General features: G+C 40.8%; 1 protein-coding gene across 3 annotated transcripts in view; it reads right to left on the minus strand.

Moving 5' to 3' along the window:
• CEMIP2 (cell migration inducing hyaluronidase 2) overlaps positions 1-12,092 on the minus strand; it is an 87,244-nt gene that overhangs the window by 23,360 nt on the left and 51,792 nt on the right. For all 3 annotated transcript variants that reach the window (XM_043566811.1, XM_043566812.1, XM_043566813.1), the window contains exons 13-17: positions 8,881-9,012; positions 7,614-7,649; positions 6,230-6,385; positions 3,473-3,650; positions 855-1,070 (exon numbers count right to left, since the gene is read on the minus strand). In XM_043566811.1, the coding sequence (XP_043422746.1) occupies positions 855-1,070; positions 3,473-3,650; positions 6,230-6,385; positions 7,614-7,649; positions 8,881-9,012 (718 nt within the window). The remainder of the gene's footprint in view (positions 1-854; positions 1,071-3,472; positions 3,651-6,229; positions 6,386-7,613; positions 7,650-8,880; positions 9,013-12,092) is intronic.

A 12,092-nucleotide genomic window follows, 5' to 3' on the forward strand; every position in this document is an offset into this window, starting at 1 on the left:
TTAAAAAAATTTTTTTAAAAGAATAAAAGGAAAGGAAAAAAGAAATTACATTTTAAACCATGTTTTCTTCTTTACTAGAGTTAATTCTCCATTTTTTCCTTGTCCTTCCCAGGACTTAGGCAAGAATAACATTTTTTTTTCCATATTGGAATGAGAAATCCCACAACAAAGAAGCTAATACTCCTTTAAAGTAAGTCAGGAGACTCCTTCCCATCTTCATCCCTCTGCCAGATTCCCTAATTTAGTAGAGATAATGACCCTGAGAGCAAAGAATAAATCCCCCTCTCAGGGGGCACAGCTGTCGCATGACAAGGAAACCTGGCCTAAGACTGAGGAAATATGGGTTCTCACGCCAACCATATCCCAACTATATTTAACCAAGGGCGAGTCGTACTATTTCTGTTGGACCCACTTTTCCACCTGTTTAATTAATTTGGAGCAGTGGAACCTTAAATAAAACTGTACGAGTCCATGGGGCACCAAAGTGGCTCAGTCCATTAAGCGTCTGACTCTTGATCTCTGTTCAGGTCGTGACCTCACTGTTTGTGAGTTCCAGCGCTACGTCGGGCTCCATGTTAACAGTGCAGAGCCTGCATGGGATTCTCTCTCCCTCTCTCTCTGCCCCTCTCCCGGGCTTGCTCACATACGCTCTTTTTCTCTCTCTCCAAATAAATAAGCTTAAAAAAGTTTGTCTGAGTCCATGACTCCTAATGATTTTTTTTTTCTTTTTTCCTAAAGGAAGGTCATGCCTTGGAAAGTATCGACCATGCTGAGGAGCAGAGGAGTACTCCTCGTGGAAGTGGTGCTATTAGGAGCTGGTTAGGAATCAGGCACCAGAGAGCATTCTGGCCTACCTGGGCATAGTTCCCGCTGCAGACCACTGCATTCCACTTCGTAATATTCACGCAGCTTGGGTGGCGGATCAGGTAATTGTCGATTCTTCCCACATATGCATCCTTGTATCCTGTCACAGAGCCGTCGATGTCGTGGAATATGGAGTTCTTATCACCATCCAGCTCACAATCTTCAAACCAGGGGCCAGGCTTCCCAAAGAAGACATTCAGAGAGACCTGCCAGCAGTGAAAGACAAGGACATCACAAAATGAAGGCTTCTGCATTCCTGGCCAGCGTCCCCTGCAAGGATCCAACTGCATATCCCTTACAACTGCTTTGAGGTCAGAGCAGTTCTGAGTCACAGTTCATAGTTGTAAACCGCGGCACCCAAAGTTTTCACTTAATTATGACATGGTTCGTTGGGGGCGGGGGGGGGGGGGGGTGGAAATTACCAAGCCTTGTGGAGTTCAAGTGGCAAATGTTAAAAATATAGCTGGTGTTTCCCTTTATCTTCCATTTAAAAACTATGACCTGCTCTCCAGACAAAACTAACCTATGGTAAGAGAATCAGAACAGTTGTGGGGAAGGGAAATATGGAGCCATGCATATTTGTTAAAAATTATAAACCTGACACTTAGGATGTGTGCATGTCCCTGTATGCAAATTATACCTCGATTAAATAAAGTCTGTTATAAATTCTATCTTCTGAGTTAGTTCGTCATTTTATTTCACTCCAAATGCTTTAGTTGCTTGTTCATTTGACTCCTTACCACCCCCCCCCCCACCAGAAAACATGTACAGTTCCAAATCAAAACAAAGGCCAAGTGTTGCCTTGGTATGCTGGGTGACCACTGAACTCACTCGAATCTGCTAGAAAGTGTATGTTACTTTCTCGTCAACATAGACCAAACCCAGCTCAGTAATTTTTATATCAGGTAGAGTTAATTTAAAGCTTTTATTAAATATGTAGTACACAACTGCGAAGCAGGCTGCAGATTACATGTTTTATAGTCTTTAGCTGCTTCTTATTAGTGGTAAATTATTCATACTATTCAAGGGGTGAAGACACACCTTTTTTTTTTTTTTTTGAGAGAGAGAGAGAGCACAAGCAGGGTAGGAGTAGAGAGAGAGGATCCAAAGCAGGCTCTACACTGACAGCAGCAAGCCCGATATGGGGGCTCGAATTCACCAACCCTGAGATCATGACCTGAGCCAAAGTCAGACACTTAACTGACTGAGTCACCCAGGTGCCCCATCATGCTCAGATGATTTAAAGTCAAACTGAACGTCTAAATGATAAGCAATTCAATGAAAAATCACTGATGTCTGGGACACGTGGCTGGCTCTAGGTTCTTAGTCACAGGCTTTTTTTCTCATTTCCCTTGTACATCCTGTTGTTAAACCTAAGAGAAGTCTGGGCATGTTTCCCACTTTTCAGGGAGCACAAATGGGACAAACCATTCCCTTTACAAGCTGTTCCCAGGGCGTGAGCACCATCGGACCTCCTGGATGATGACCACCGCGTTTGCACGGCAGGGATGTTAGAAGTCGGAACTCCACAACCAACACAACACCTGATGAAATGTTTCTCAGAACGACTGTGTCATCGTCACTGCAGCTCCATGTATGGAGGTCTGTGTGCACAGCAGGTGAACACCCGGCCTCCACACTGGAGAGCTGCTCCAAAGACCGTCCTATTTATTCACGTGGGAAGCTGCCTGCTAGGGTCGTCCTCCCTCTTCCCCTGCAGTCATGCGGCCGAAAAGAGAGCCAGCCAACCAAGCTGGCATCCCAATTTGCACCTGTGCCTCTGTTTCCTGCCTCAGCCATTCTGGAAAACCAGATACAGGCTTTGGTAAACTATCTCATGTTCTATTTTAAACTAGGCTACCACAGAGTCAGCCCATGGACATGAATGAGAGAGGCATGAGCCACTTCCCAGTCATGGCCGCCTGTGGAAGTGGCGAGCGAGATGGTCTGAGACTCAATCTCCACGTACCAAGGTCATTTTGGTACTGGCAAGATGGTGGAGGGAGAGGTACGTAACCTTACTGTCCTGTGTACTAACGGTACAGGGGTCACCGATGAAACTACTAAGAAAACAAACAATTCCTGTGGGCCACTGTACTATAAACAATGATTTCTCGGTCTTCTTTGCAGTCTTCGTAAAAACCTTCCGACAGTTTTTATCCATATTTGCTTTATACCACCCCAGGACTCCTCTTCTTCCCCATCCTTTTGTCCTGTTTCCCCAAAAGAATAAGCCCCTGACAAGTAGAATACCAGGCAGAACTCAAATCGCTTCACAGATTATCACAATGAACTTCCCCAAATCCTATGTCCTCTGGTTCCTATGAAACTCTACTATCCTCAGTCCCGCGCTATCACTTTAAGACACTGTCCCTTTCGAGATATCACTTGAATGTCAAAAATACCCCTGGTCACATGGGATTTCTGTTCTCACCTTGAACTCAACGGGACAGCGTGCATGGAATGAGGAGTCTCTTTTGCATGTATTTCTCCTCCCAGCTGTAAAGACTGAGTACGAACACTTGGTTCGTGTGTTTGTCTCTGGGGATGTGCTACCCCTCTTGCTCCTGTCGTGGTCACCACATAGGTGCCGTAAGAACATACTTACGTGTGGACCAAACTTCACGAGGGAGATGTTATTCCTGGGAGTTATCTGCCAGGGATTCTTCACAAGGAAGCCGATAGCACTGGTGTACCTATCTGGAGTTGGCACATATTTTTTGAAAGTGCACCTGGTTAGATGAATGGGCCCGTCATAAATCTGAAAGCCTCTAATTGGGAACGTCCTGTTGAAATACAAGATTGTGTTTAGTGTGCATGGGCCCATCCCTGCACCGGCACGTCACTTACAAGTTTGTTTTATAAACACTGTTGAATATCTCATACACGCTAAGCACAATTCTAGGATACAGCGGTACCATGACAAAATCCCCGAGCAGAACGGTGGAAAAGGCAAACAGAAAAACAAGGATAATTTCAGGCAGTGAGTGTTGTGCAGGCAGAGACACGGTAATACAATAGGTTGGGTAGAAGAGAGACGTTGTTTTGGACAGAACGGAGGCCTCTCTGAAGAGGTGATTTTTGCTTCCTTGAATCAACTCAGTCAAGACCTTTTATTTGGGAACTCCTATACTTCGGTTTTGGTTCCAAAATCTCTGGCAGGAGAATAAAAGACCAATCTGTGCTTTCACAGAGAGAACCTCCTTTCAAGCCACTAAATGATAGTAATAAGATGAAATGATACACTTAAAAGCATAAAAGTGTAAATCCTCAAGGCTTACTATGTCAAAGGGGTTGGCTGGATTGAGAAATTTGGTTTATTCATTTTCCTCCTTTCTGTTCAAACACAAACTCCTTAACCTACTAATCATATATCATTAATCGTAATTAAGGTACAAAACCCATAATATTCTGGATCCCTTAGGTTTCTCCCCTGTTAAATTCTTTAATGGCACTGCAGAGGATTCCTACAGCAACATCAGTTTACAACTTGGCAGTGTTTTACAGTGAAAACATACATGCCAGCAAGAAAATGAAGTAGCCTGCTTAAAAATCTATGCACCTTGATGAACGTCTAAGGATATATCCAAAATGGCTCTCTCTCATAGAAAAAGTTGTAAAGATACAGTAAAATAAACACTGGATCCACTGACCAAGGAGGACTCCTTGTTTTCGAAAATCTTCCTTCATGAAGAAGCAATAAGAATTTTGAAACAAATCTGAAGGCCACATCGAATCAAAATTTTGCACACCTGAAACTAACATAATATTGTATGTCAATATACTTCGATTAAAAAAGAAAAATGGAGGGGGTGGCGCCTGGGTGGCTCAGTCGATTGAGCGTCCAACTCTCGATTTTGGCTTCGCTCATGATCTCACAGTTGTGAGATCGAGTTCCATGGCGGGCTCCATGCTGGTGGTGGGGCCTGCTTAAGATTCTCTCTGCCCCTCTCCTTCCTTTGCCCCCTCCCCCACTCATGAGTGTGCGCTCTCTCTCAAAAAAGAAAAAGAAAAAAGAAAAAGAAAAACACGAGAGGCCAATGTCAAGTGAAAAGAATGGAATTGGGCACCATCATACTGTAGCCAAACGCTAGCCAATATACAGCTATTTTTCGTTACACATTAGAAGAGACATCTTGACAGGCACATCACAGCGATGAAGGCAGACTAACAGGGTTTGAATCCCACCTCAGCTACTTTTAGTAAGCTCCTTATTTACAAAGCAGGATAATGACAGTACCTACCTCACTAGGCTTTGCGAGGATTAAGTGAAGAATAAAGTATTTAGAACGGGGCCTGACACATGGCAAGCACTTAATAAACGTTAGCTATTAAAAATCCACGAAGTTTCTTCCCTCATGGCTTCCACAGTCTGACTAACAGGAGGGCTACACAGAGCGTAGCTTATAAGGGCATTCAGGATTTCCCAACAACAAGCAAAGGGGGAGTGGAACCAAGCTCACTCTTTGCCAGAGGCTAGTAAAAGCCCTTTTGCCAACACCCACCGCGCTGCCCCTCAAAGTGAGCAGTCTGTGTGGCCCATCCCCCTGACCCGTCCTAGCCCAGTGCCCACCTACAGTGTATAACTTTAAGGGAACTGATGCTTGATGAATTCTGGCAGCGGGTCCAGCATGAGACCTTCAGAACATGAGTTGTTCTCTGTTTTTCTCACAAATAAAATGAGGACAATTCCAAACTGGGTCTTAGAACCGAGGTATGGGTTAATTACTTACTAGTTCCCTAAAAGCTCTAAAGTATCTTTCTGGTGCTAAGTACTATTTTAATGACTCTGTGATTATTTTGACAGAAAACATGCCAAAAGTCTACTCTGTACAGCTGAAACACTGGTAATTACACAGCCGTGGTTCGGTTTTGAGTCAGCTTTGGCATCCATCAACTCTTATTTTCTAGGACTTTTTTCAATAAGTTATTTCCTTTTTCCAGTGGCTATTTCTGCAAACCCACCTCACAAATTGAGGCAAGAGTGACCTAACGTCATAGTTTACAGTTTGGCCACTTTCTGTGGCTCAAGAAAGAAGAAAACAAAAAAGTCAGCAGCTTATATAAGGTCTTAAGCAAGGAATGAAAAACAAGATAGTTTTTTCCTTCGTTATATAATTAATAATGAAATCTATAAAGTGCTTGATAGTTAATGCTCCAAAATTCCAGAGTCTACCCAGTTGTAATAGTAATGATACAATAATAATGATAATAATAATAATAGTAATAATAATAATGAGATAAGGTGGGGAAAACGATCACAGAGGGAAGCAATGCACCCAGGATTACTGCAGAAACTTCCGATAAGGGTGAGGTTTTCATTTATTGTTCAAATTTAACAGTCTACTGCTAAAGCAATGCTTACCTGTTCCTAGGTAGGGTCCGAGGCTTCTGGTCTATTCCTCCAGTGCCTACATATTTGTTCTGACCACCCTGAAAGCCGTAATTCCTGCTCTCCCCAACAAAGAGAGATTCGGATACCTCCTGGCTGGAACCTTCATCACTGGGGAAGCTTCCATCACTGTTAAAATGAGAATAACCGTTACCTCCCACCTCCAGGAAATTTAAATTGGCCCTCAAATCCAGACACGCCATAACTTAAAAGCTAAAAATTTGCAAAACAGATAGGAGCTTTTTCTAATGCATATTATCAAGTCATCAAAAAGTCCTTCTAAGCTGTGAACATACCTCGTATAATACATGGTTTGCACATGAAACAGGTGACATTTCATTTAACAGCAACAATTGATTATTTTAGCCTCCAACAACAGTATTGTACATGGGGGATGAACTTACCCTGAGTTTAACAGTTAGATGACAGTCATATTTAAGACAGTACCCAAATAACTCTTGTCTGGAGAAAAATATGTAACATTAAAAGTTCGGTTCTTCGGGGCGCCTGGGTGGCGCAGTCGGTTAAGCGTCCGACTTCAGCCAGGTCACGATCTCACGGTCCGTTGAGTTCGAGCCCCGTGTCAGGCTCTGGGCTGATGGCTCAGGGCCTGGAGCCTGTTTCCGATTCTGTGTCTCCCTCTCTCTCTGCCCCTCCCCCGTTCATGCTCTGTCTCTCTCTGTCCCAAAAATAAATAAACGTTGAAAAAAAAAATTAAAAAAAAAAAAAGTTCGGTTCTTAAAGATCACTGCAAAATTAGACCAGGTTCTAAGAAATAAAATATTTAAATATTTTTTTAATGTTTATTTATGTTTGAGAGGAGGTGGGGTGGGGAGATACAGAATCTCAAGCAGGCTCCAGGCTCTGAGCTGTCAGTGCAGAGCCCGATGTGGGGCTCAAACTCACCAGCTGTGAGATCATGACCTGAGCTGAAGTCGGACACTTAACTTAACCGACTGAGCCACCCAGGCGCCCCTAAGAAAGAAAATATTTAATATGCTCCCAACTTTTCTTCCCTTCCTCTCAAGTGTTTTCTCCTAAGCAAAAAAAATATGACAGGACAATCCTTCTACAGAATTCCAGCTATATTAACCTATGACTTTGGTGCGAATTCAATTAATTAAGAAAAATGTATTTTGGCCCTCTAGTGGTATCAGGAAGTGGGTGCTGTTTTGTTTGTTTTTTCAACTGCCAACATAATGATAGAACAATCCATGTGTGATCAAACCCACCCCTCCCCGCCAAACACACACACACACACACACACACACACACACACACACACACACAAAACCAGGGCTGTTTTACCTTACAGCTTTGAAATAATCAGATAAGTGTTTTAAAAACAATTACAAACCTGGCAAAGGTCAGTCCTATTCCATTATCTGCAAATCTATGAGAAAAGAGAATAAAAGAACATTTAATTTATCACCTCATGTAAGAGGTAATTTCTCTCAATATTTAATGTTTGGGAAAATCCAGGAGGTTCCAATAATGTTTACTCCCCAAGACCACAAGAAAATGTTTCACTTCCCAATAACTTAAAGCACACACTCCACAGTGAAGGTAGCGTTGCTGATTACTGGCCACATGACCTTGGGTAAGGCATTCACCTTGACTCTCCCTCAGTTTTCTCACCTAGAAGTTGAACCGAGAACATAACCTTCCTCAATGGATACTTGAGGGCACTGAACATACTAATTAATGCCAACCCTTTAGGACAGTGCCTGTACACAGTAACCAGCACACAAGTGTGAGCTATATTATTTTTATGACTATTTTTGAAAACAATTAGGTCATGGGATTCTCTTGCAATTTTTCAACATTAATACCCAAGCTATTTCTACAGATTTAATACAAAACTAATTTTTTGCATGATGAAAGTCAGAGGTGACAGTAAAATGCCAAGAAGCTAATGTCAGTGCCAGTCGGAAAAAAAACATGTTTTTCTAGACTCTTGAACACCAAATCTTAGCTCAACATACATCAGACTTCTAAAATTATGCAAACGGGAAAAAATTAAGATGCTTACTGCCTCAAGTCATATTAAGCCATAAGTCAACAGACTTAGTAAGGTGGAATTCACGACTTGTATTTGTAATGGCAGTGGGAGAGCAACAGAAAAACTTCTGAGTTTCCAAAAGGAAGGGAAAAAAATCCAGGTAGCTTCAAAATCTTTATTTAGCTCTCTGACATAGACGATACTTGTTATATAAAGTTAAATCCGCAACTCCTGTTCAATCTCATCAAAAAACTCTCGTGTCACCAGATGAGTTCAATTCCAATAAAAGCAACAGAAAGAACGATTCCAAACATTTGCTGCCTATGAGCGCGAGCAAACACTTCCTCAGAGCTCACCCCGTCTGTTAGTAATAATAGTAATATGATTCCAGGGGTGCCCACTGGCTCAGGTAGGAGAGCGGGTGACTCTTGATCTCCGGGTCGTGAGGTCCAGCCCCACACTGAGTGTAGAGATTACTAAACATAAATAAATTTTAAAAAATAATAATAATATGATTCCAGAAACTATCACTGTATTTTCAGCACACTGGGTTGTTTTAAATTGCCTTAAAAAAATAAACACATAGGTGCCATCAGATAATGACTTTGTAGAGAATACCTACGCTGAATTCTGAACGACAATGTCTCCCCCTCTGACCCAAGCTCCATTGTCATTATTTTTAAAAGAAATGAGCCTGTCAATTAAAGCAGCAACACGTGGCTTTTCAGGGTCCGCATCCTGATGAGGCCTAAATCTTGGAGTTTAAAAAAAAAAAGAAGAAGAAGAAAAAGGACTTTTTAAACAAGCATTGGAAATCATTTATTTTACAATTGTAAGCTTAAGTGTCAGAAGGCAGGATTTACATATGACCAAGACAAACAAAATCTTAATGCACAATTTACAACTTAATTATTTGTATTTCAGACACTGAAAAAAAATTACATTTATTTATAGAAGTTTCCCAAGAACTGCTTTCATATTTTCTTATTGTTTTAAAGCAACTTACATTATAGAAGAGGACACTACAGAACATTCTAAGCACTAAAACCATTTCAAAACAAATAAACAAAAACCTCAGACCAGGAAATCTGGTATGTTTTCACAAATTCTTAAATACATGACACTAATATAAACACACTGAATAAATTCATCAGGTATTTTAACATACATATATGCAAACTAGAGTATTATTTGAGTTGTGTGCTAGTGAGATGTTTTAGATACAGAGATAAAACTAGTTCAATATTTAAAATGCCTAAATTTAAAACAGAGTGTATTTTTAAAATTAACTTGGCAATTACAAAGACTGAATTTTACTTCTTCTTTCTCTTCCTTCTACAACACTTACAAGGACCTTAATGAAAAGGTCAAAAAAATTCGTGTCAACCACTATATAAATCAAATAAATAATTCTATAAAGCCACCTGGTTTTTAAATGTTTGTTTATTGAAAGAGAGAGAGAGAGAGAATCCTAAGCAGACTCCATGCTGTCAGCACAGAGGCCAACAAGGGGCTCGAACTCATGAACCATGAGATCATGACCTAAGCCGAAATCAAGAGTAGGACACTCAACTGACGAAGCCACCCAGGCGTCCCAAGGCCACCTATTTTTTAAAAAAGATCATTTCTATCTTAATTTTTACAAAGCTGGGGGGTGAGGATGGGGGAGAAACAACTAGATAATTTTCCAAAAACCAATTCAGCAGGCTGAGATTTTCAAACCATGCAGTCAGGAAATACCATTTGCACAAATGTCATTACCATAGTTGCTGGCACAGTAGATGCTATCATGGGAGAAGACGACATGCACAGAAAACAGCAAGTGAGAAGGTCCTTAGGCATGAGTGAGCTTGGCCAAGGAACAAATAAATTGGCTGGAGAGTAAGAAGCATAGGGCAGAGGACAGAGAGGTGAGCATATGCCAGGCAATGTGAGGGCCTAGGGAGAGCAGGACACAAGGCAGGTGATGGTCAAAGAGTACAAAGTTTTAGTTATACAATATAAATAAATTCTAGAGGTCTATAATACAGCACAGTGCCTTAGCTAATAATACTCTATTGTGCACTTAAAATTTGCTAAGCCAATAGATCTTAGGGTAAATGTTCTTACCACAAAAACATAAAAAATATTCTTAAATTTTTTTAATGATAACAATAAAGGAACGTGAGAAAACGTTGGGAGATGATGGCTATGTATATGACCTTGATGGTAGTGATGGTTTCGTGGGTGTATACCTATCCCCAAACTCCCTGAGGTGTATACATTAAATACACACAGCTTTTTAGATGGTAGTCATACCTCAATAAAGCAGGTGGATAGAGAGGGGGGTGGGGGAGGGAGACGGACAGTCTTCAGAAACAAGGAATCAAGGAAGTGATACAACTGATTTCACTTTTTTCTTATAAACTGGTCACTCACTGCTACTTGGTGAAAGGACTGTAGAGAATGGACCATAGGAGACCAGTCTGGAAGCTTTATACCCGTCCTTAGATTGTGTACATGACCCCTTACAGTAAAGAGCTCTGACCTAATAGGTGAAATGTCTGACTCTGGGCCATCACCCACTCTCTGGTAATTGCGGTTGCTGCCAAACAGCTTTGCAGTCATTACGCAGTATCAAGCAGATGGAAGAGTTCTGGAAAGAAGACTACACAATGTTCTACAAGAAAGTTAAAAAAAAGAAAAAAGAGGATCCTAAAGCAACACTGATTCTCTGCTGTAGCCATCTCACCTTTTCTGAAATTCCAATCCATATACATCAATTGTTGACTGCTTGCTTGGATACCCTTTACTTCTAACCTCTTTCCCACTTGATCTGTAGGCGATAGCTAACTTTCCCAATTTTTCACCATCCTCATTCACGAGCTTTCAGCACACTTTCCAACCTCCCTTAATTGGCCTTGGCCTTAAATACTACCTGGTTTCTGTGCTCTTTCATTCCCTTAGACGAAACGTCCCAATCTGACACCAAGAGCTTTCTTGGGTTACAATTTCCCATCTTTGGATGCCAATAATTTCACATCTTGAAGACACACGGAAAGGCTCGTCTGATTAATTGTTGAGTCAACTTTTTGTACAGACTAAATATCTTCTGGATCCCATGAGCCTTATGTTTAATTCATGGACTGGTTTATTACTCATTGTGTTAGTGTTTTATCATTCTTACTCATGTCTGGACTGTATGAATGTACGTGGGCATATTCTATACATGAGTTTATACAAAATTAAATATATACACCAACTGCCAAATGTCTTATTCATCTTCCATAATCAGTTCTTTCCAGTAACAACTTCTAAATGGAGTCTAATTCCCACTATGTATGCATTTATAAACTGGTAAGAGAAATAATGAAGAGCAGAGAAAAAATTACCATTATCATAATATATACACATACCCAGTAAAGAACTTCTCAGGCCATTATGGATAAATTGTTTTACTGTCAAGCCTGATTAAAGCACCAATGAATTTCTGAAATATATTTTCTCATTCATCCATTCATACACACACACACAACTTTTTAAGGCAGGGAAGAGAAAATCAATTGTGTTGTGTTTAAGCATTTTTCTGTTAATACTAAGCAAAGTACACATTACTAGTTCTACCAGTTAAAATAAACTCTTAAAAAGCAGCCGTGTCCTGTCAGCAAAGATTTCTTTGTTTTGCGAGTTAATATCCTCTTCTTGGTTCATGTCCACTGTCATCTCTATGCTCCTTTTTCTTTTAATTTTTTTTTTTTTTTTTTTTACATTTATTTATTTTTGAGACAGAGACAGAGACAGAGCATAAATGGGGGAGGGTCAGAGAGAGAGGGAGACACAGAATCTGAAACAGGC

The sequence above is a fragment of the Prionailurus bengalensis genome, chromosome D4, assembly GCF_016509475.1.
Source record: "Prionailurus bengalensis isolate Pbe53 chromosome D4, Fcat_Pben_1.1_paternal_pri, whole genome shotgun sequence".
NCBI lineage: Eukaryota > Metazoa > Chordata > Mammalia > Carnivora > Felidae > Prionailurus > Prionailurus bengalensis.